The sequence below is a fragment of the Phoxinus phoxinus genome (assembly GCF_949152265.1).
Source record: "Phoxinus phoxinus genome assembly, chromosome: 13".
NCBI classification, from domain to species: Eukaryota; Metazoa; Chordata; class Actinopteri; order Cypriniformes; family Leuciscidae; genus Phoxinus; species Phoxinus phoxinus.
In genome coordinates, this window is record NC_136888.1 from 10,149,792 (window position 1) to 10,174,867 (window position 25,076).

Below are 25,076 nucleotides of genomic sequence, written 5' to 3' on the forward strand. Positions count from 1 at the left end.
CTCTACCTGTGGAGCAAGATGTATAGACTTTGTTTTGTTTTGTAAATATATCTGCTTTAGTCTCATACGTTTGCATATCACAAATGATTTTTAGGCACATTTAAAGATATTGTGCAACATCATAGTATTTTTACTAGAAAAATATACACCCACAAACAGCAACAAGCAAAAAAAAAAAAAAAAAAAATGACAGTCAACTCTTCACAAGGGCTATTAACATGAGCATGTTATGACTAGTATTCTTTTGTCCGTCTAAACCAAAGCAAATGATACTGAACATTTATGTGATCAGAACTTCAAGCTGTAACAGTGAATAATATCGATTCAGGACCAAACTTCTTCACTCAAATTCAGCAAATCACGCAAACACGGTAGAAACTCGGTTCTCGAATGGAAATGGGAATGCAAAGTCACGTCACGAGTAACTGATGCTGTGGATGAGAGATGCTCTGGTCCGCTGAATGCTGGGAATGAAAGCAGAAGTCGTCCTCACAGCGGAGAGAGGAGTGAAAGCTGGAGCATGCAGAGATCAGAGACAGGAGGAAGAGGAGGGCTGGAGAGTCACAGGTGAGGAAGGCTGTCATTACCGTTCTCCAGGTTCTCGTTGCTCTCGTAACAGCCCGAGTCTCGAGGAGAGTCTCCCGGCGGGACGCTGCCCTCGGACAGAAGCTTCTCTTGAGAGCCTCCAGACGATCCCTCGCGCTCCGGGTCACTGTTACCTGAACAAAAACACAATTTTAGTTCTTTACTAAAAGATGTGATGCTCATGAAGTCGAAATTTGGTCGGAATCTGGTTCGATTTGATTATTTTGGAATGACTGAACATTATTTTTCACATTATAAGCTTTTGCTGTTACATATTGTATGAAATTGAATGTTGGATATGGCCTATAATAAATATTTGCAATGCATATAGTTCATATAAATGCATTTACATGCTTTATGATGCATTCATAGCGAAGTAAAAACAAAAAAATTTTTTAATGACAAACCAAATCATACGCTTAAATTGCAATTTTATGTAATACATTTTCTATGTATTTTGTGTTGTACATGCACAAAACTTTCCAGTTTCGGTTTTCAATCCGATCAGGTGTTTAGATGTCCTATCGAACGGAGTAGAAAAGGTTTATCACACTCCTTTCAGTCGGTTTGGGTATTTTTATTCCAATTAAGGTGTTTACATGGAGCATTTTCATTCGGATTGGACTTTTTAAACCAATTGTAATCGGAATGCAACGCTCCATGTAAACGCACCTAATGCGTGCGTGTGTGTGTTAGCGGGCGGTCTCTCACTGTCACACTCCTGCAGAAGCTCCACGGCGGTGAGCAGGACGGCTCTATGCTGAGGATCTCTGATGTTCAGCTCGTCCAGATCTTCCTCCTCCAACAGCTTAAACGTGTCCAGATCCTCATAGCCGTTAAACAGGAACGTGGGCATGTGCTCCTAGCAGGACGATGAACCAGGGTTATTATTGTGTATTAGAACTAAAACTATTATACCCTTTTGGTCTACTATAATGTTTTCACGCTTGAATGTTCAAAAAACACATTGTTGCAGCATTGTTGAGTGTTTCCTGAAGTCTATGCTATGAAGTCCAACTATGGTCGCGAGTTCCAGCGTTATCAACACAATAAAACAGAACTTGCGACCATAGTTGGCTAATGAGTAAGGGTTAATGCCCTCCGAGGTGTCCATTGTCAGGTTAGGTTCCATTAAAACCTGACAATGGACACCTCGGAGGGCATTAACCCGCTTATACCATGGTCACTTGCCAAATAAAACATTTTTAAAACATTAGTTTATATTTTAATTAGGCTAAATCTAGTTTTTACAAATAATAACTTGCCTGACGGTTTATTTAGCAACCGGAGATATTTATAGTCCGCTCAGCTTGTAGAACCTTTCAGGTTCAAAAACTCATTGTTTTCAACTGCCTGTTGCTATGGTTACTCACAGCTGTTGTAGGCAGTGCATTTATTTATTAATTTTGAATGGTAAACAGGCAGTTTCACCAGAACTACTTTACTAGGTGTCCTCCATCACTTTTTAACGGACACCCTGCAGCCAATCAGAATCGAGTATTCACCCAGACCATGGTATAATGCTCTTTGGAGACGCACCCGTTAAGCCCCTCCCTCTAAAAAGTGGAATGTGCTGTGATTGGTTGGCTGATCCAGTGTGCTGTGATTGGTCAACAGTTTCGAGCGTGTTTGGGAGATGTCACGCCCCTTACCATAACCACGAGTTTCAACCAGAAACAGAGAAAAACATTTGTTTTGGTCTATATAGCTCATTGTGCCCTTCATGAAAACTGTGAGGGGGGTGAATTATTTTATAACTCATTTGTTTAAATTATATTAAGCCTTAAAGTTCTGCATAATTAAGGGCGTGGCCACTTGAGTGACAGGTGGATTGCCGCTGCTGTCACTACTAGCCGCTTGTCTGCTGTCTGTTAGCCACCACGTCACCTCAGCTAAAACCAGCTTGCCATCTCTGCCGTGTTCGTGCTTTTTTTCGGGATTATTTCATATAATTGAATACACCCGTTACAGTTGAGAGGCGGCCAAAATCAGAATTTAAAATGGACTGAATAAAGCTCTCTATGAACTTGACGAGCGATGCCATAGACTGCACTGACCATAGACTGTAAAAAAAGTGACTCACATAAATCACTGTCACACACACGCTCAGAGTAATAATAGCTCTTACAATATAACATGTAGTAAGTTACTGCATAATACATTTTCAACTAGCAGAATAGTACAGTTATCAGAATAGTACAGTTAGTACAATAGTACAGTTAGTAATCACGATACATAGTCTCACTTGTAGCTATGTCTTTTTACTATTATAATATTTTGAAGGACAAGAACAGGAACTTTTAACTATTGGATTTACATCATCAACTGTCACTTTATAAAGAGGCCCTGTGCAGTCGCAGACTTGGTACTGCCAGTAGCATATAGCATTAGCTCCTAAGCCTGAGCTAACTCGATCACGTCCAGCTAGGTGGGCGTGGTTTCAGCAACCAGACTCCTCAGCTCCACCCACGCCCCGCCGGGAGTGCCAAGATGGCGACTGCCGGCTCCGCCCACTTTAGGCTTCAAAAATGCTCTTCAGAAACCTACGGGTGACGCCACGGACACTACGTCCATATTTTTTTTTACAGTCTATGGTTTCAACACACTACTAACTCAACCAGGCCCAACTCCTTTATTTTGCATATGTTTCGGGTGGGAATTATTTAAATAAGGAATATTGTGACGTGTTCATTCCTGGAAAGAGACTACAAACGAGGGATTTCAGGGAGTTCAGAAACTGTGTGTGCTGAAATAATGAATAACTATTTATTAGTTTGTGACTTTGTGCTTTGTAACTTTACAGAGCTTTCTTGCTCAAACAGCAACATTACACACTAAAGAAAGTTGAAAATGTGCAGATGAATAGCAGATGAATAACTTAATTTTAGTTTAAGTTTCGTTTAGCACTAAACTTACTAACTGGAAATAAAATAAATAAAAAACTAAAACTGAACTAAAACGACAACTGAGATAAAAATAAATAATAAATATGATGACAAAACTAATAAAAATGACAAAAGCATTTAACAAAATTACTAAAGTATGTAACAAATTGACTAATAAAAAATGTCATGAGAATATAACTTACTAAAAATGTAACAAATTAAAATGAAACCTGAATGTATAAAATAAAAGCCAATTCAATATATATACTATATCAATTATATAGTATATATTTATATACTATAATGGTGTATAAATGGTACTAAAATAACACTGCATAACTACATTAGGTAACATTAATTAATAATGAACTGCACTTCTACAGCATTTATTAATAATTTACAATTAATAATACATTATTAAAATCAAAAGTTATATTTGTCAACATTAGTGAATGCACTGTGAACTAACAAACAATGAACAACTGCATTTTTATAAACTAACGTTGACAAATATTAATAAATACTGTAACAAATGTATTGCTCATAGTTAGTTCATGTTAAATACATTAACTAATGTTAACAAATGAGACCTTATTGTAAAGTGTTACTGAAATATGAGATGGAATAAATCATTGCTTTTGTGTTCCCTCGCAAAAACTTTTGTGTTCGCAAGCAAAAACAAGTGTGTTCTCTGTGAGCGAGCGCAACAGCATTACCAAATAATATTTCCTTCCATCTCATATTTTTGTGTCTTCACACTGTCCCTTAAGGGGCTCCGTAGTAAGGCACTGAATGGAGCATTATTGTGCTTTTGTAGTTTAAAGAGACATTACTTTGAGATTGATGCGCTCCAGAAGCTCCTCTACAGAGGTCGGCTTGGGAGGATGGCTCTTCCTCCTCTTCTTCACACTGCGTTTGGGTTTCTCCTCTTCCTCGTTCAGCGTCTCCACGTAGATGAACTTAAATGTGCCCACCTTGTTATTCAGCAGCCCCATCCACGTGCCCATGGGTGGCTTACTGATGACGTCGATCACGTCTCCTCTCTGCAAGGCAAGCGCACGCTTTAGATGCAGAGCAAAGCAAGCGGACGGTGGATTTCTTTATGAGAAAGCAGTGTGTGACCTTGAGTTTGAGGGAGTCGGTGTCGTACGGGCTCGGCGTGAAGTCCGTGTGTACGAGAGCGCGGCCACAGAACGGTCCTCTGTACGGCAGCTCGTCTTCATCGCCGTCTTCTGATTTCACACTCTCTCGGTTGCTGGTGGACGAATCTGTGGTGCTGACCGTCTGACCGCCTGCGAAAACAACTAATGCTTTAAACACGTCTACTTACTGCGTAAATATCGTGGTATATTAATACGGTAATCTTTTAGTACCATTTCAGAGTATCATCTGATACCATAAGGGTATTTTTTTCCTGGTTTTGAATAAATATCCATTTCTGGTCAATTCTGTACTAGACTATAACAAGACTTTAAAGTCACTAGACTATAAAACTATTCATTTCAATTTCTTCTCAAAAAAAAAAAAAAAAAAAATCTATATTTCATGTCAGTTTATTCGATAAGCAGATGTGTAATAAGTAAAATAATATACAGTCAGCAAGTCATTTTCACAAAATAATTAAATTATAGCATCAATTATAACTTCACCCTGTCAGGTTTATTTAGCATGATGACCAGCAGGCTTGTATATTATCTATTAATCTACTCTGTTATATTCTATGGTTATATACTCTCATTATATATTCAGTATTCATTATACTGTATTCTTTTATACATTTTCTGTTGTTTTAGTATTGATTATATACTATTAGTATATAATACTGTATGTATTATTTTATAATATTTTGAAATAGATTTTGTATTTCAGTTTTGATTTTAATCTTAGATAAAAATGTGTAATTTGTATTATTCTTTATTTTTCTATTTATATTAAATTATATATTTTATATATAATATATATAAACATATATAATTATATATTAAACAGTTTTATTTCTACTCATTTTACTTTTATTTCAGTTTTTTGCCAAGGCAAAATTTATAATTTTTCGTTTTGTTATGAAAACTGTTTTCAATAGCTTTAGTTTTAGTAAACAAAAACAACACAGTATTAGACATCTATTATTCATAATATTTAGTAATTTTGTTATGTGCTTTTGTCCTTTGAATTTGTTTATTTATTTTTTATTTTTACCATCTAGCTTTAGTTTATTTTCATTTCTGTTTTAGTAATTTTAGAAAGTATTTTAATTGAAATAGATTTTATTTAAGTTAGTTTTTTTTATAGTTTTAGTTAACAATAACACCACTTTATTATACATATCTTTTATTCGTAATTTTTCCGTAACTTTGTTATGTTTTTTTTTCATGAATAATTTTTTATTATTTTTATTTCAGTTTTAGTCATTTTAGTACTTAAATTTCTTTTTTTAAATAGTTTTACTTGGCAATAACAACTCTGTATTATACTTATATATTATACAGACACCTTTTGGCTTTTTAATATTTGAATGAAAACATAATACATAAAAACATAGAATGGCCATTTATGAACTCGGGGATGATCATTGTTTCCTATTTGGCTTTTATATTATATTTTTATATTTTGTACATTTATATACTTTAATAAGGTTTAATATTATAACGTCTATTTGTTTATTTTATCTGAAACTTTCACAAATGTGCCTTGAACAAGTATAGTGAAGCATTTCCACACACACACACACACACACACACACACACGCACGCACGCACGCACGCACGCACGCACGCACGCACACACACACTTACTCATGGAGCTCTGGCCGCTGAGGGAGCTCCTCAAACTCTCCACTGATCCTCCAGCCTTGAGTTTGGGTTTCTCCAGAGAGTCTGTGTCGGTGCGAGGAGACTGAGGGCTGCTGGGAGCTCTGCTGGGGCTCGACTGAGTCAAACACAACACACTGAAATCAATACCATGGCCAACAGAGGGCGCTAGATACACAGAAATCAAGCTGTATGAACGAAAGCAAATCCTACAGGTGCTGACCACTACTGAATGACTCTAGAGTAATTTGGTTCCAAGATAAATGGTGTTTGCCAAGTCAAAGCATCACTATTACTGTTGCTCATATTGGAGTAAGATATCTGAACAACTTCCTAAGCCTAGGTTTTAGTGTTTATGCAAGCAGACTTCATGGATTTTGCTTGCTAGATAAAAAAAATGACAAACACTTTGACAATCATTTAGTAACTAGCCCAAACACCCTAGCATCATGGCAAACACAAAACTCCCTGGCCTTTTTAAGGCCAAACTGCGTTCTGCTTCAACAAAAAAGACAGATTTGCTATATTGGAATTGCTAAAATTGTTACTTCAGTAATCTGCATTATGCATGAATCCTCAGCACACAATCACCTGCTCTGATGGAGGGGGGTTATATTTCTTGGATATGCGTTTCCTCATGGTCTCTTTAACAGATTTCACCTTCTTCCCCAGAGAGATACGGGAAGGTGTTGGAGATCTGGATGCGTCTCTCATGCTGATATTGCCGTTTTCATTCTGCAAGACAGACATGACAGAATGCACAACTTCAAAATCTTCTAAAATTATAAAAACGGCATTCAAGAAGCTGAATAGATTTTTGGAATAGATTTGATGATTATTTTGCAGTTTTCCAATGTGTGCTTACTGTGGGGTCAAAGCTGCTGTTGCCCATGTACACAGATCGGCTTGTGAGATCAAATCCTCCAAAGCTACAGGTCCTCTGTCACACAAAGAATAGAGTTCGAAAAGAGAAATCTGGCTCAAGTTATATCTTTACATTTAAATCTTGACATACGAGTAACATTTTCAGTGAGTAATGGCTTAAATTACATCTATTCTTCACATAAAAATATCTATATATTTTTTGTCATTTTTGGAGCCTGACATTTTTTTCCCAGCCTGAAAGTTTTTTTTAAATATTTTTTATATTTTGGAGCTTAAAGTCACTTAAAGCTTAAATACATGGAAAATATAATAATATAAAATATAATAAATCAAATAAAACCTAATATACATATATACAAATAAATTGTTTTGTGCCATTTTGGAGCTTGACATCCCCCTTTGACAAATAAATGTACAGGTGAAACTCGAAAAATTAGAATATCGTGCAAAAGTTCATTTATTTCAGTAATTCAACGTAAAAGGTGAAATTAATATATTCATTACATGCAAAGTGAGATATTTCAAGTCTTTATTTGTTATAATTTTGATGATTATGGCTTACAGCTTTTCATAGCTGTAAGCCATAATCATCAAAATTATAACAAATAAAGGCTTGAAAGACAAAACGTTGTGGTGGATAAATAAAAAATAAAAATAAATAAATAAATACAAAATACCTGTACTCAACTCCATTAGAGAGGCTCAGGGCTCATCAAACAATAAATAATAATAATAAAATAAATAATAAATAAATAATAAATAAATAAACGAAACGAAACGATACAATACAAAACAATACAATACAATACAATACAATACAATACAATACAATACAATACAATACAAAAACACAGAACAGTGCTTATACTCACTCCATGGTAGTTGGAGGGGCTCAGGGCTCGTCTCATCTCCCCGTCGGTCACAGAGCGGGACATCCTGGGCTCGACTTCAGCGTCTGCCTCAGAGAAGGAGGAACCGCTGCCCGCGTCCAGCCCAGAAACTGCTCCTCCGGGTCCCGACGCCGGCTCCGGCCCCTGACTGCACTTACTGAAGGCCCTGAAGAGCTTGTGGCTGCTGTAGGTGTCTAAGCTGCTGGACGAGGGAGACGTGGTCAGACTGTCCGAGTCTCTGTCCAGAGACAGCTGTTCATGAAGCACGAAGCTCAGACCGTCACCCTGAGACAGGGCAAGACGTTTGTGCACCCCCGAGTAGAGAGGGAAGCCCTCTTCGCCCGACGGGAACGCTTCAGGACTCGCGGGGTCTGGAGGAGAAACACAGCAAGTCAACCTAAAAACCATTGACCCCATTTACTTTCTTAATACACTTTCCTGGTCTCAGCGCATGCTTGAGCATTCTTTCCTTTCAGGGTCACATCTTGTGACATCACTTCCTGTTTTTGGTTCGTTTAAATGTCTTTGGTCCGTGTTGCATTCATATTTAATTCGTACCACACCAGAGCTTGTTTGGAAAAGGATTGAGAATCATCTTTTCAGGGGTCTCGCTCCACTTGTTTGGTTGTGCACCAGAGTTCGGATGGCAGCGTTCACACTTATTCAAATGAAGCACACACTAACAGAGCAATCGCACCAGAGTTGTGAAACTCGAAATCACTCCACGGTGATTTTTCTATTACTGTAAAAAAAATGATTATCCTAGATGTTCTGCATACATCTGCACAGCTATGTTAATGTCAGGTGTGATTTGTGACATGAGAATGTATGATTGTGAAAAGTTAAAGAAATGCATTCACTTCTCACCTTTTGATCCGTGTTTTTTGGCCTCATCAATTCTGATTAACTTCTTTCTCACGCGTCGAGTTGAATTAACGAGTTTATGGAGTCGGCGAAAGGTGACGGACTCTTCCAGCTCGTCCTCCGACTGTTCTCTCGACTGTACAAACAACAGACAATAGAAAACAAAATAAATATCAACAAAATACGTAGAAAACAACAAAATATAAAATAAAACAAAACACAATATTAAACAAGAATAAAAAGAATGAATTCAAATAACAAAAGAAAAAGAAAAAAGAAAAGAAGCCACATTCAAGGTACTTTACATGTAATGGAAAGTATTTTGACTCATTGACCACTTTCAGTGGTCTTTAGTTTATGGTAAACCATAATCCTCCAAATACAAATGATAACACAGGCGGTGAATCAACAGAGAAGCTGTAAACAGGCTCATTTAAATGTAACTTGTCCTGCAACGTTTGCGCTCCAGACATGAATTATTCCTCAAATGATGTGTTATTACAGAGAGGCGTTTTCACCTGTTGGACCATAAACCATATCCCACACACACAGATCTGAAGACCAGATTATCACAGACTTGAGCGCTTATTTTCCAGCAGGTAGAGAAGTATTTCTCAGAAGCCTCTGTTTTAGCGGCAAACTGGTTAGGCTCAGAAACCACGCGCGAGAAGAGACAGCCACATCTCACCTAAAATTACTCATCGTTTATGGTTCATAAATGAGAGCACTGTGTAGTTCTTGCCACAGTTCAGACCCACAGAAGATCACAAGACCTGAAATAAACCCCGGTGAAATGTCAAATACAGTCAGTGTGAGACTATTAAGAGTCTGCTAACGTCTGTTATAAACGGCTCTTGTGTGCAAGTCTGAGAACTGAGCGTTTCAGACGAGCTATTTCAGCGGGTGGGATGTTATGTAATTGGCATCTGTAAAATTCCATTGTCATCGATGAAAACACAGACACTATAATAACCGGTCAGCACTGAGAACGCTGAATCCCTCGCATAAAAGCATCATGGAGGTACCATGGTACAATAATGATACCAATTCGGACCGAGTTCGCCAAACTTGAACTTTGGAATGCAGTGAAATCCGAAGCGTTCGGCGGTCTCCTGCGTTCGCATGTGTTTGAATACAAGTCAGTGGAATGAAAAGTGGTTTTAGAGGGTTATTCATATCTCTAACCTTATAATAATAGTAATAATAATAATAATACGTCGATGTCGGGCCGGAACCTCATATCATATCTCCATATATTTCTTCAATGTTTTCAATAAATTATTACTATGGTTACCCTTTATGTCTGTCTGTGTGTTTTGCAAATAATTAATCAACGAGAAGCAATAGCTTGTGACTTATACTTGTATCCTCAAACTGCCAGTCAAACATTTACTGTATATACATATAAAAAGATTAATCGTGATTAATCGCATCCAAAATAAAAGTTTGTGTTTACATAATATATGTGTGTTTACTGTGTATAATTATTTAGATATATATAAAAAAAACACACAATCATGTATATATTTTAGAAAAATTGGTTATATTTATATATAAAATATTTATATATAATATAAATTATATAAATGTATATACAGTATATAAATGCAATTATTTCTTAATGAATGTGTGTGTATTTATACATAATAATTATACACAGTACACACACATATATTATGTAAACACAAACTTTTATTTTGGATGCGACTAATCACGATTAATCTTTTGACAGCCTTAATATCTATATATATTAAGGCTAATGTTTTATGTATTTGAAGAAGAGTCTTAGTTAAGCATTTGTCATCGAGTCATAGCAATACTGTCTTAAATAGCCTGTGCGTAGCACTTCATCTTTAATAACATGAGATTTTGTCCAAATGGCAGAAAAAAACTGAGCACCCACATAGCTACAGTAAACTTTATAACCCCTAAGTTAATAAAACCGGTGCGGCCGTTCTAATGATGGCCAAAACATGTACAGTATGTCCTAAATTCTCAGGTCAAAAACCTTGTACACTGTAAAAAATGTTTGCATTATTTGTAATCACAACTTTTTATCTTTTGTCAAATCAACTTAGATAATTAATGTAGTTCAGATAACATAATATTTTGAGTTTCTATTGATTAAACCAATCTCCTCCATTGTATTAACTCAATTGTTTAATTTCAATGAACTCAATTTAAGGCAACCAGGTAACTTACTTTTTTAAGTTAAACCAACAATAATTTTTTACAGTGTAAGTCCATTTCAAGCTTGATTTTGGTAAAATGTTAATAATATAATGACTCATGCAAGCCTTATATAAAACTACAATATCAACTTTGACAACGCAGCGTTTAATTATTGAATAAAAATACAGTGTTTTTTAAGTAGAGTAAGTAGAGTTTTTGGAGATACGAGGTTTCCGCCCGACAGAGACGAACAGTGATGCTGGTCTTAGCGAACACAATAACTAAAATCAAAAAGCCCCAAACGACTTTTTACAGAATGCACCAAATGGTAAACGGCGGCTCTGTCCAGTGGAATTGGTGGAATGGCTTCCTGGATCCCAGCGCCTTAATCACACAATCCCTGCACAAAAGAGCTGCTGGGCCGCTGAAGAGAGAGCAGCCCTGCATTCAACCGGCCAAAAACACACAATGGGGGGTTACAGCATTGAGTGGATGAATAGGACCCTGCCTGGAGGCCCAGAGGGGCCGTGGTTCATCTCTAGGACATGATGGGGGGATGGAGGGGTGACAAATCCCACAGATAGCAGGTGAAAAACCCTGCTGTGAGAGTCTATAGACAGAAGATCTGCCAATAAACAAGTTCATCACAACAAACAAGGATGTGGCTCACGGGATCTGGCATGCGAGAACGTCTCATTGGCAAACGCAGAGGGTGACTGGGAAACTTACATTACAGTAGGAGGATTCGGTCATGGAGGGACTGGGTGTGTCGGTCCAGTTGGTCGTGTCCACGCTGTTGGGCTGCTTGTTCTGCATTTCGTATTCCTTCAGCTGAGGGACAGTAAAATGCATGTTAGCAAATGTTTGGGCGAGTAAAATCAAGTCCCATCCTACACTGCTTTCATATTTCATTTTGTAAATGCATCACATTATGGAGGCAAAATGGGTCCATACCCGAGCCAAGGCTTCCTCCACGGTGATCATCTTCTCCTTCACCATCATCATCAGCTGGATGCGCTCTTCATCACTCATCGTGATCTCACTGGCCACAAAGCCAGGATCCTCCCCTGTAGACCAGAGGTCAAAGGTCATACATATCATTTCAAGCAATGTTATATCTAGATTTAATCTTCTAGATATGAAAATCTAATGAAATTGTGATTAGAAATGGGAGAAGAACCTTTCGGCGGCGCTCGGACGCTCCCTTTCTGTGCCTTGCGGAAGTTTTGCCAGAACGATTTGTTTTTCTTTCTGTCCCACCTCCCTGCTGTTAGAAACAAAGTTTTACACTCAACAAATGTTTCGAGAACATTTTTTTTTTTTTTTCACTTTATCTTAAAGAGTTTTGTAGACAAATATCAGTTGTGCCTAATAAATGCTGTTCTTTTGGAATTTCTATACATGAAAGAATCCTGAAGGGAAAGGTATAACTATGATATGACTATGAAAATGTACTCAACATGAAGCACCACAACTATTTTCAACATTTATAATAATAAGAAATGTTTGAGCAGCCAATCATTATATTAGACTGATTTCTGAATTATCAAGTGACACTGAAGACTGGAGTAATGATGCTAGAATTCAGCTTTGCATCACAGGAATAAATTACATTTTGAAATGTATTCAAATGTATGCATTTCAAATTAGGGCCGTTAAACGATTAATCGCGATTAATCGCATCCAAAATAAAAGTTTGTGTTAACATAATAAATGTGTGTGTACTGTGTATAATTATTATATATATATATATATATATATATATAAATACACACACATGCTTGTATATATTTAAGAAATATTTGCATATATATACTGTATATAGATTTATATATAATTTATATTATATATAAATATAAATATTTCATATATAAATAACACATTTTTCTTAAATATATACATGCACGTGTGTGTATTTATTTATACAAAATAATTATACACACACATTTATTATGTAAACACAAACTTTTATTTTGGATGCGATTAGGATTAATCGGTTCACAGCCCTAATTCAAATAGAAATAATGATGAAATTGTAATAACATCTTATTGTTTTTACTGGTATTTTTATCAAATAAATGCATCCTTGGTGACCATAAGAGATTCTTTAAAAACATTAAACACTCTTACTGTCTAACAACCCCTTGAACAGTAATATAATTGAAAAAATATATAATTTGGATCAGCGAAGGAAAAAACAACGTGAACTCCTTCAACCGTGTTTAAAATCATCCCAGGATGCACCACATAAAGTTCATTGAGAAGTAGAATATAGTCATACTAAGGAAAGAGTATGTCTAAACATCTGACCGACATGTGTTTTTAAAAGGGTTCACACACCTTTTGGTCAATTAAACTTAAGATTTCATAAATAATTGTATAGTGCATTTACAAAAGATCACTGCTTAGCCAATTAAGCATTTTAATGCAAAACAAAAATGTAGACTCACTCTTGGCTTTTTCCAATTTTAAATCTCCCTGATAGTCCCAGGTTTTCTCTGACTGTGGGAACCCTGATTTTACAAGTTTTTAGACAACAATAAATCAACAAACACAAAATATGTTACTAACCGGATCCGTCTTCAGAGCTGGACTTGTTCATTGACTGCCTGAAAGTAAAAGTACAAACATGCATGAACTCCAGCAAAAGTGCCTCCATCAAAACATCGTCACACAGTCTCATCTCACCTGCTCTCCCACATTATTTTCTTCATTTTCAACCCCTATCCATTCATCTGTCTGTCCTAACTGGTGTCCATGTTGCCTGTGGGGCAGTGGATTAGACTCGGCCGTCTGTCAGAGCGAATAAAGACACGCTGCTGTCGGCCGGCACACCACACCACACCTCACAGCAACAATGGAGGCTTTTTCACGCACCGGAGGGGTTTTAGAGTGACAGAGCGCTCACATGGCTTGTAAATTCCTGTCCCCCTCTCTTTATTTGTCTTTCTCTCAGCTGACGGGTGCTGCTGATTTTAGCATGTACCTGAGATCTCTTTAGCCACGTGAGGACAGATTTAGGGCTGGGCGATATGACCAAAATCTTATATCATGATATGAGCCATTTTATTTCACGGTAATGATATATAGTATCACGTTATAGTTACTTTTGCTTTAAATAAAGTTTATATATCAACATTACCATTGAAATTTTCTAAATCTCAATTTCAATACCACAAACAAGTAGTACTAGCCTAACATAAGTAAAAAAAAATAAAAAAATGCTCAAGCTCACTGAAGACAAGAAAACAGTCAGTGATAAAATAGGGACAAGGGAACTAATTACAAGCAATGGGACAAAAAACTACAATAGAACAAAGACACAAATTAAATAGACCTGCCTGAAAAACTCAAGCACCAAATAAGGAATACTACATAAATTGTTGTAATCAAATGTGCAAAAAAACACTGGATAGTCTTCACTGTGTAAATTAAATATACATTTACTCTTATTAAAGTTACAAAAGCGATTCAGTCAAGAGCAGTGAGATTGTTTGATTAGCACAGACGGTTTATAAGGCTGCTGTCACTTTAAGACCGAATGCACAGATCAAATATACTGTTACACATGCGCTTTCTTTCTCAACTCTGTTTACGTTCTTACAGCATAAATGACTGTTTACAAGTATAATCGTGTCTACGGTATATCACCCACCCCTTAGTCTCGCGTAGCCAGACCTTCAGACTGACGGCTGAAGGTCTGGAATTCATAGCAGCTTTCTTTGGCCAAGGCCCGCCCATAAGGCCGTTTGACCGACATGTCAAACAACCAATTACAGTTCGTTTCGTTCAGCGTCACGTTTCGGGGCGTGGAAATGTCCCCACAACAACAGACCGGCGTGCAACAAGTCTCCACTAAGTGCCTCAAACAAAACTCCTGGACATCTCTTAAAGCGTTCTTAGTTTAATCTTAGTTTAATCTTAGACATCTTAGTTTAAGCGTTTGTTCTATACATTTGAAGGATGACTGTTTTGAGAACAAATCCCAAAATGATGCTGGCTTTGCCAGAAAACTGTTGCTCAAAGATAAGTCCATGCCGACTATTCTGGGCTCAACAACGACGACGCAAACTGTAAGTAATGTATTTAAAACTTTAAACTACTTTTTAAATACGCTGAATCCGCAAATATTCTGGCTGGGGGCGTTAATAATTGATGCATAGGCACTGACGTTAGCCAATCATAACAGTGGGCGTTAACAGTGAACTCTTAAAGGGGAAACACCCCCAAAACAGACTGTTTGAATCAGAGGATGAAAAACAGGGTGGGAAAAGGTCATAAATCACTACATTTTAAAAAAAAAATTGTAAAAAAAACTATAGTAATACTATATTTGCACCTAAGGGAACAATAATAAAATAAAAAAAAACATGTCATGACCCCTTTAAAGAGTCTATGCCATGAACCTCGCATACTTTCTACGTTTAGCTGATCTTGATAAATGCTCATTGTCACTCATGTAAACACAACAGTTTTTCGTCCGCAATCACACGTCTGCGCTTTGTTTCCCGGCGGACCGAAAATAAACGCGACACTCGCGACCCCCCGGAAATCCGATCAAATTCAACCAATCAGATGACGACTTCGACATTCCTGAAGTCTTTCCAGTTAAGTGTACCATATGCATCAGACGTTTAGCCAACGTTCCGTGGGCGTGACTTCGAGGCTGAGACTACCCACCCATAGACAGACACATGCTAAACTGCAAACAAATGTATCCTGCATGTTCATTAATTTTATTCATCATGTTAAACAATTTATAGTAATGATATTTTAAATACACATTGACATTAAAAATAATTATTTCACCAAGTAACATTGATCATTAACTCAACTATCAGCTGTTTACAGCACAATGGAATATAATTTATTTGCGTCACCTATTTATAAAACAGAGCAGTATGAGTTAACAGTGGGGTTCAAAAGTTTGGAGTCAATAACATTTTTAAATGTTTTTGAAATAATTATCTTATGCTCAACAAGGCTGCATTTATTTAATCAATAAGAGAGTAAAAAAAAGTAATATAGTGAAATATCATTACATAAAAAAAACTTTTCTATTTAAATAAATTTGATTCAAAAGCTGAATTTTCAGCATCATTACTCCAGTCTTCAGTGTCACATGATCCTTCAGAAATCATTTTAATATGATGATTTGTAGCTCAATAATAATTTCAGATATTTTTGTGGAAACTGTGATGCAGTTTGAAATAGAAATCTTTTGATACATTATAAATGTCGTTTCTGTCCCTTCTGATCAATTTAATGCATCCTTGCCAAATAAAAACTTTAATTTCTTTCACAAATAAACCCCAAACAAAAACAAAAAACTACCGACTCCAAACTTGGTATAAGTATGGCTAATGTGCAACTTTTGGCTAATATTATATATGTTATGTAGGCTAATATATAACATTTATGTATAAATTGCTTTTTGTATTGCCAATGTGTGAACAGCTAGTAACACAACGCAATAATGGTTTTAATAATACAAGCCTGTAGACTGATTTTTATGTGAAGGAATCGGGCCGGTTTTGCAGGGAAAATCCACAAGGATGTGATGGTTGTGCTCACATCTAGAAAACCTCTCTTTCATTCTTATTGAACTTTTTATTTTATTTTCACTAATTACCATGGATTATTTTTATTGAATATAGATGCTATTTATAAATACAATAAACCCTGAGACATTTTACCATCATTTTACAATTATTTAAGAGAGTTTCACCATTAAAAATCCTTTAATTAGGGTAAAATCCCTGTACCACATGGTACCTTGTGTAGTTTATCGGTTTATTTTACAATAATTCTGACAGTGGCTCATCCAATCAGAGTTTAGAGCCACAAGTTTTGTTTTACTCATGCAGTTCATATTGCGAATAATGAAACAAAAATAACTAAATTGACCCGTGCATTACGTGTATTAACATGCTGATGGTGGTGATTCAGATTATATCTCATCCGGTGGACAATGAAAGGAAGGAAAAAGAGAAATTAGGAAAAAAGGGGTCAACAGGAAATACATGCATCATCTCCAATGTCCTGATGGCCGGATGGGTTTCATTGTTGAGTAACTCTCAGGGCTGCGGGGTCTTATTTAAGAATGTCCAGGAACTCAAAATATCTCATCATTTCTCGTTATGGAATCTTAAACATTTGCTACTAGAAAGTCCCATAATCATGTTCTTGAAACGAGCGCAGTTTGCGAAGTCTGGATGAGAAACACTAAAAATGCAACAAGATGTCATGTACCTTCTCTCGACCTCAGGTGTGGACACAGCGCTAGACAGCCCCAATGACTCCTGGGAGGGAAAATAAAGACATTTTAGACTCTTAACAGTAAATAAAGACTGAAATAGTGTAAAAGTGTTTGAACAAAGAGTAAAGATGACACTTTTAGTGCCTTTCCCACAAAAGCACCGGTTCCTGGACGGGTCATTCTGTGATTAATCCACCCACCTGGATTTCCAACCGCAGCTGAAGGGATGTTGTTGATTCAGCCTTTGCCTGAGAAGCAAAGTCATGCAGCAAGTTAAACAAAACACTCAATGACAAACTGTTCATTCCTTCAGTCTCTGATAACACTATCTTGCCGAACCAAATGACACATCTTACCATCATTCTCATTGTGAAGCAATATTTGTAGGTATATATCAGTGGTGTGAGGTGGTGTTTTAAAATGAGGAGTCAAAGTCCTCACATTTTCAGCATATGAATGATTAGAATATAGAATATTAGAATATATTTTAGAGAATGAGGAATATAGAAGACTTCTGAAGGATCATGTGACATGAAGACTGGAGTAATGATGTTGAAAAGTCAGCTTTGCATCACAGGAGTAAATTACATTTTAAAATATATTCAAATAGAAAACAGTTATTTCAAATTGTAATACATTTTCACAATATTCCTATTTTTACTATATTTTTGTTCAAATAAATGCAGTCTTGGTGAGCAGAAGAGACTTCTTTCAAAAACATAAAAAAATCTTACCAACCCCAAACTTAGTAGTGTACGGTAGTGTAGGTGGAGTTTATAAAATAATAATAATAATAAAGGCTTTAGAAGTGTACAATATGCCCTTAAACAGAGGCTTGTGTGAGTGTTTTACCGTCTCTGCTTCTTGAGCCACTCTGCGTTTGCGTAACTCCTCCATTCTGTCACACACTTCGCTGTAAGATGTGCTGTAATACTCTGAATACTCTTGGGCCAGGTCCTCAATATTACCCAGAGAGCCATCCTACAACACACAAACAATGCACTTATTATTTGCAGTTTGAAAACAGCAGTGTGGAAAAAAACTGCCTTTATAATCATCGCAAAACTGTGACGGATATCCAGCTCTCAGACCAAACAACACTCAAAAGAGCAGCTTAGTGCATTTGAAAGCTGTTAGACTCCAAGGACCCTATCATACACGCTGCGCAATGCAGCGCCAGGCGCGACGCAAGTGCTTTTTGCTAGTTTCAGCCCGACGCAGTTATCATTTTCCAGCGCCACTTTGTTTAAATAGCAATCTGTTCGCGCATGGGTGTGCTAGTCTGAAAATGAGGTGTGTTCAGGAGCATTGTTGGCGCGTTGCTATTTTGAGGCAACTGAAAAACACTACGCCACTGACCAACCGAAACCTGGTCTACAGTCAATCGAGCAATATTATTTTTGATATTTAAAGAGCGCGTTAGTAATGTGTGCCTATAGGCGGGTCCACAACGCGCGTACACTTTGTCCCGTAGATGGTCTGCTTGTGCTTTAACCTCGCGCACGAGCGGATCCGTTTCCTCTCTGGAGAAGCGTTTCCGCTTGTAAATTCCGTCATGTAAATAACGAATCCGCCATGGCGCGAGCGCAACTGGCTTTTAAAGGGAATGGGAGATGATACTCTGATTGGTTTATCACGTTACGCCCAAAACACACCCATTACTCATTAAGCGAATAGGGACAACGTGCGCCGGGTGCGCCGACCATTTTTCCCGTCGTTAAATTCAGAAGAGCCCTAAGTGCACTTGCGCTGGCGCTTTAGACCATGCGCTTAGATCGGGCCTCAAGTCTTAAGGTGTGTTCACACGGCAGGTTTGACTCGATTATAATGAACCCTGGTGCGATTGCTCTGTTGGTGTGGTTCATTTGAATAAATGTGAACGCTGCCACCAAACAAGCGGACCGAGACCGCTGAAAAGATGAATCTCGGCCCGCTTCCAAACGAACTCGAATTTCGAATTAAATATGAACGCCAACACGGACCAAAGACATGTAATCGAACCAAAAACAGGACGTGATGTCACAAGATGTGACGCTAAAAGGACAGAATTCTCAAGCATACCTGGTTTTTCTCACAGGCCCTGTCAAAAATGGCACACTTCATATGCACTTTCGGTATTGTGGACCTATGTAAAAAAGGCAGTATAAGCTGCCATGTCCATGAGACCGTAAGGTGTCCTATTTAGTCATTATTGGTTTCAGAAGGGTGCTCACTGCTCACTAGCACTTTGCGGTCGATATGCACCCTCGATGCACACTATTGCCAAGCACACGGTTACACATTTTATAAGCTCTTTGTGAGTTTTCAGCTGGTAAAAATACCATTATATGTACGGACACACAACAAGCGCATTGTAGGTTTTGTACCTTAAGGTTTCGGTTTTAAAGATGAAAGTGTGAACGCCAAGCGATCCAGGATTAAATGTATTATTTTCTTTTTTTGATCCAGATCAAAAGAACCAAGAGAACCAAACTACAAGTGTGAACACACCCTTAAATCACAACTATGGAGGTGTTACAATGTATTGGCTAATGAAAAGTTCCCTATAAACTATCACTGCTGTGACCTTCAGCAAGACACTTCATGTCTGATTATGGTCAATATCCTGCTGGCCTTCATCATACTGCAGAAATACCTCTGAGATCAACAGATCCATGAAAGGAGAAGCCCAAACTCAATGTTCACAGTCAGAAGAATTCAACTTTCTCTCAGCACGTCTTCCTGGTATTGTATGACACACAGAGACGTGACCTCTCTTGTAAACTCAGAGAGCCTGAGGTCAAAGCATCATCTCAAGATCTGCAAGCTCATCTTCCTAAAAAATTCCCTCAAATATTTTTAGCACACTGAAGTTTTACTCACCCATTTAAGCAAAGCACACAATGTACTTTAGTGGTGATGGGAAAGTTTTGGGATGCTGGGAGTCTTATGATTCCAAACTAAATTATAAGAACCTCTTTAATAGCAAATAAGTTTACAAGATTAAACGATGTGAAAAAAAAAATAAACAGTATAAATGTTCTTCTAATACAAAAACTCTCAGTTGACCTCAGTGTGAAATGCTGTTGAAATGACCCAAGGCACTGACAAAACACATTTGACATTAAAACAATGACATTTAAAAGGCTACCGTGTATTTTCATTATTTAAGTGAGTTGACAAAATATCAAGAAACATCTCCCCAGGAGTAGTATAAAATAAAATAGCAAATCAAATGTGACATTCAATGTAAAGTAAATCCAAATACAGTACTTTCACTGTGCAACTATTTATAAAAAGACAACAAAAAATGCTGAAGACATTGGATGCCGACTAAAGAGGACATATTTAGACATTGACTAACAGCCACACAATTCTAATAATAATTAAATATCAATAAATATTACACATATAAATATAAATTATTATTATTAATAGGATTTTATTATTATTAATTAAAAAATAAACCATTCTGGAAGACATAAAAATTCACAAACTTACCAAGATATTCATCAGGTCTGCCCATACATATGAAAAACTGTCTGTCGTGCTCAAATCCCCACAAATTTCTTGATCAGTGTTTGTTTCATTATCCATAGTCAAAAATATAACACTGCTCCAAATATAAGACTGAGTTTTAAAAGAACATCCTTACAGAGAGCGAGAAGGCAAGAGCCTGTCTTCAGATGGGAAACACATAATGCCTCACTCATGGGTAAATTATTAAAGTGAAATGCACAAATCTGGAAAGTCTTCAGGCTTTAACGCTCCTGCTGTCCAACAATCAAACCACAGCCAACTGGAGTCAAGCATGAGATTTAGTTACAACACTTAAAGCAGCCAATGAACCAAGCGGAGAAATTTACTCAACTTCATTCTCTTAACGCTCTCCTGTACGAGTGCAAAAGCCCCTGAAGTCTGTCCGAGTCTACACGCACCTGCGCGCTCATGGCTGATGTTCACAGACACTGAGCAGCTTATTGAGGGTGATTAATATTCCAGACTGAGCCGCGCTGTGCTGGAGGAAGTGGCACTTCCAAAGACTGCGCTTGGCTCAGATTTACATGCATCAATGAGCCCTCAGAGACGTCCATTCAACACCCCGACAGCCTTCCAGGACATAAACAAGGAAACTCATTATAAAAACAAACACCTCAAGCTAAATAAGATAAACAGATAATAGTTTAACTGATGAGTATGTTAATGTCTGTCAGTATTTAACAGTCATTCATTAGCGTCACTATTATGACTGTTCATACTTATTAATGAATACTTATCTGACAAACACTTTACAGTACTTTAGATCCTGCAGTTTGTTGATGAGATGTGTTGTTAATCCTCTATGTGATCAGATTTATGATTTTCACTTGATTTTAACTACTTTGCATTACCCTGAGTACACAAAAAACTAGCAAACACCTAGAACACAAAGCAATGCAATTTAGAATAGCTTTCAGAGTAGCAAGTGGACAGCAATGACAGCAAAAACACTCAAAATAGCAACTGCTTAGCAACGACCTAGCAACCATTTGTACAACATCCTAGGAACATGGCAACTGCTGGCAAACACCACTCGCATTTTATAGATAAAAAAACACTTTAGTTGCATTTACTTTACTTTAATTATAATTGATGTGAATATTTAATAAGCCTATCAAACCCTTAGTAGTAATGTAAAGTAAATCTAACATTTAAATTATTCGTATTTTATGGAAAATAAGTCACTTTTTGTCAAATGATCCATGCAAACTGACTTATATGATGCAATGAACGTATGATGCAGTTTTACTTTAAATAAATTTGTTTAGGCTTGGAGTTTATACGTTTTTTTTAATACAGTTTTTTACAAACTATTTATGTTTCATAAATTCATTCCTGCTCTAAATACTGGTAAATTTAAAGGATTTGTTGTGGAGTGAGGGGAACTGAAATACACGTTTATAATGTGTTTATTATGTTAGCAAACCTTTCATTGTATTTACATTATTTATTGTTTACATTTATTTACATTATTTCTGAATGTAATAATGTGACTTACACACCAACGCGACTTATCTGTGTGTGTGTGTGTCTGTGAGTGTGTGTCCCAATATAATTAAATAATTATTAATAATTTAATTAATAATTAAAGTATATATATATATATATATATATATATATATATATATATATATATATATATATATATATATATACTTTAATTATTTTAATATGTTCCTTGAGGTTCACTAATAATGTAATAAAATACAATTTAGAGACATCAATTTATCAATTTCATGCAGAATGTCAGAAACTGAACGTGCATCTGTATTCTGAATCCAGTGATTATAATGGGTTGTATTTGCTTTTGACACTCACACGTCACACCCAGTGTAGGCAAATGTCAGCTGTTAAACGACTTTTAACGACCCTGCTCTGCAGGTGGTCGTATGCAAATGTATTCGCCCGTGTGACATCGCAGATCCCGCAACGTCAAAACGAGCGGTTTTCAGAGCTTGATTTAATGAATGCTTTTGTTTATAATGACGAGGACATTTTAAGCAACGAAACTTGCATGATGTTTTAATAGTACAAAGACCTATGTCAAAAGATCAATGCAAATTATATTTCTCATGTCAAACTAGCTACTAGCTGAATTTGAAAATATGTATCCCATAACTAGTGTGTTTAGGACTGTCCAGATGGTTTAACACACTCATTCTGGTCAGTTATAGTTATACTGAGGTTTACGCTCTTTCTGTATTCTCACAGACACAGTCTAAAAGTAGAGTGACCACTGTGAAACTCTGACCCACTGTTTGTGTTTCTTTCCCCACAGTCCTCCAAATAAATAATGAAAAAACATGGGAGATAAACATGGGAGATCTCTTTTCAAATAATCAAACATGTCTTGGGTTAGACAATAACTGTAATTTGCTAAAAATGTCTCAAATGCAGTGTCTTCTTCAAGAAAAATGCTGTAATTTAATATCGACGAATGCAGAGCAGATCTGAGGCACAGAATAGATTCTTATACTCGTGAGACGCTTCCTTCATAGGGCTGAAAACATGCGCATTCCTCCGCCGCGAGAGGCACAGGGGTCCCGTGGTCGCGCTCTCTGTGACTGGCTCGACTGTCCTCGAAGAGAGAACCATTCATTTGTTAAGTGACATGCCCTCCAGTCAAAGCTGCGCGAAATCTGGCCACTTTTCATCAGTTAAGAAAGGCAGCGATGCTGAAGAGAAAAGCTCTGTGACGGGACGTCTCTGATCTGAGCTGCCCAACACAGCCGGCCTGTGATAAACACTTTATTATGGCTCAATCACATGATCTGCTCGCTGTCTCCTATGTGCAGCCTTTTCATTGCACGAAAACAGCAATTTTCAAGCTATAAAAAAGAGCTATGAGCAGTGAAGCCACATGTATATGTGCATGAATGAGACATATTGATCATAACAGCATATAAATTATGCACAGAAGAGAGAACTCACAAACCTTATGAACAAAAAATAATGATATGCAGTATGTATATTACATTACATATGTTATATTATATACTGTATGTAATATTATACATATATTGCTTTAATTTTTATATATTTTATTTATTCTCAATTGCGATTGTCAATGGATTCTAATTATATATTTTTCAATTATGGTAATTAACCATTTGGAGAGAAAATATGCATAATTGTCTTTTTTTTTAATCACAAATTAAACGAATAATCCTATAAGTAGACACGAGCAATATAAATGATTTCTTTTGATTATGGTGTAAACTGTGACCTGGACATGTTCTTGCCGGGTTTTGAGAGATTCACTCTTATATAATCCAGTATTAAGGATCATGTTAATCACCTTGAATGAATGTTAAGTATTATCTTCTACATAATATAAATGCAAATCTGAATATAAATGCGCCAGCTAGTGCAAAATGAATTCAAACATTACATCAAACATCTCAAGCCACTAGTGGGACAGGAGCGTGCCATTCTACTGTAGTTAAAAGGGTTTTAAATGAGGTGCAATGTCACATCACCCAGGGAACATATCATGGGCTCAAGGGTGTCCGCATGTGTCGGGACGAGCAGCAGCTCATTTATCTTCTCCTCTCTGTGTACGGGCCGCTCTGTCGCCCTCCTCATTAACCGGGGAACCCTGGGCATGATGAATGAGATGACGGGGGTGAGGGGGGGATTACACCCGCTATAATGGCTCCAATTCCCCGGGTTATCTGTCTGGATGACTGTACGGGTAGCCGGGGGTCACGCCACGTTCACCTCAATTAGTTTTCAACAGCTCCTGGGAGACGATATCTCCGAGGGGAATGTGTCTGTCGCATCGATTCCACTTCATACAGGCCCGCTGCCAACCTCACACATCAGATCCATGAAGCTACATCAGCTGATTCATTACATTAACAATTAATACAAGTGTATAATACATTTTTTATATAATAAAGTGCCCCTATTATGCTATTTTTAAGTCTCCTAATTATGTTTTGGAGGTCTCCTACAACATGTTTACATGCATCAAAAGGTCAAAAAACTTACAATTTTCTCATAATATACATACATCACATTTTTCAATGATTCTCAAACGACTCGATGGATGAATCAGTCTCTCTAAATCCCTCCTCTCCGCAAGCAACTCTTCTCTGATTGGCCAGATGGCACAGTTTGTTATGATTGGTCTACTACACGGAAGCTACACCCTCATTACCATAAGTGAACCTCAGCTCCATCCGGAGGCTTCCTACAGCTCAGTGAT

The 25,076-nt window shown here is 37.0% G+C and overlaps 1 protein-coding gene across 5 annotated transcripts in view; it reads right to left on the reverse strand.

Moving 5' to 3' along the window:
• sash1b (SAM and SH3 domain containing 1b) overlaps positions 1-25,076 on the reverse strand; it is a 105,943-nt gene that overhangs the window by 4,821 nt on the left and 76,046 nt on the right. For 3 of the 5 annotated variants that reach the window (XM_079633667.1, XM_079633668.1, XM_079633670.1), the window contains 16 exons: positions 18,200-18,328; positions 17,548-17,595; positions 17,341-17,390; positions 13,660-13,697; positions 12,269-12,355; positions 12,043-12,155; positions 11,818-11,919; positions 8,920-9,052; positions 8,035-8,423; positions 7,143-7,217; positions 6,869-7,012; positions 6,263-6,395; positions 4,593-4,762; positions 4,304-4,513; positions 1,297-1,447; positions 588-719 (listed from right to left, as the gene is read on the reverse strand). In XM_079633667.1, the coding sequence (XP_079489793.1) occupies positions 588-719; positions 1,297-1,447; positions 4,304-4,513; positions 4,593-4,762; positions 6,263-6,395; positions 6,869-7,012; positions 7,143-7,217; positions 8,035-8,423; positions 8,920-9,052; positions 11,818-11,919; positions 12,043-12,155; positions 12,269-12,355; positions 13,660-13,697; positions 17,341-17,390; positions 17,548-17,595; positions 18,200-18,328 (2,104 nt within the window). Of the gene's footprint in view, positions 1-587; positions 720-1,296; positions 1,448-4,303; positions 4,514-4,592; positions 4,763-6,262; positions 6,396-6,868; positions 7,013-7,142; positions 7,218-8,034; positions 8,424-8,919; positions 9,053-11,817; positions 11,920-12,042; positions 12,156-12,268; positions 12,356-13,659; positions 13,698-13,776; positions 13,924-17,340; positions 17,391-17,547; positions 17,596-18,199; positions 18,329-20,827; positions 21,060-25,076 lie in introns of those variants that run through there. The other 2 variants (XM_079633669.1, XM_079633671.1) reach the window with 2 other exon arrangements.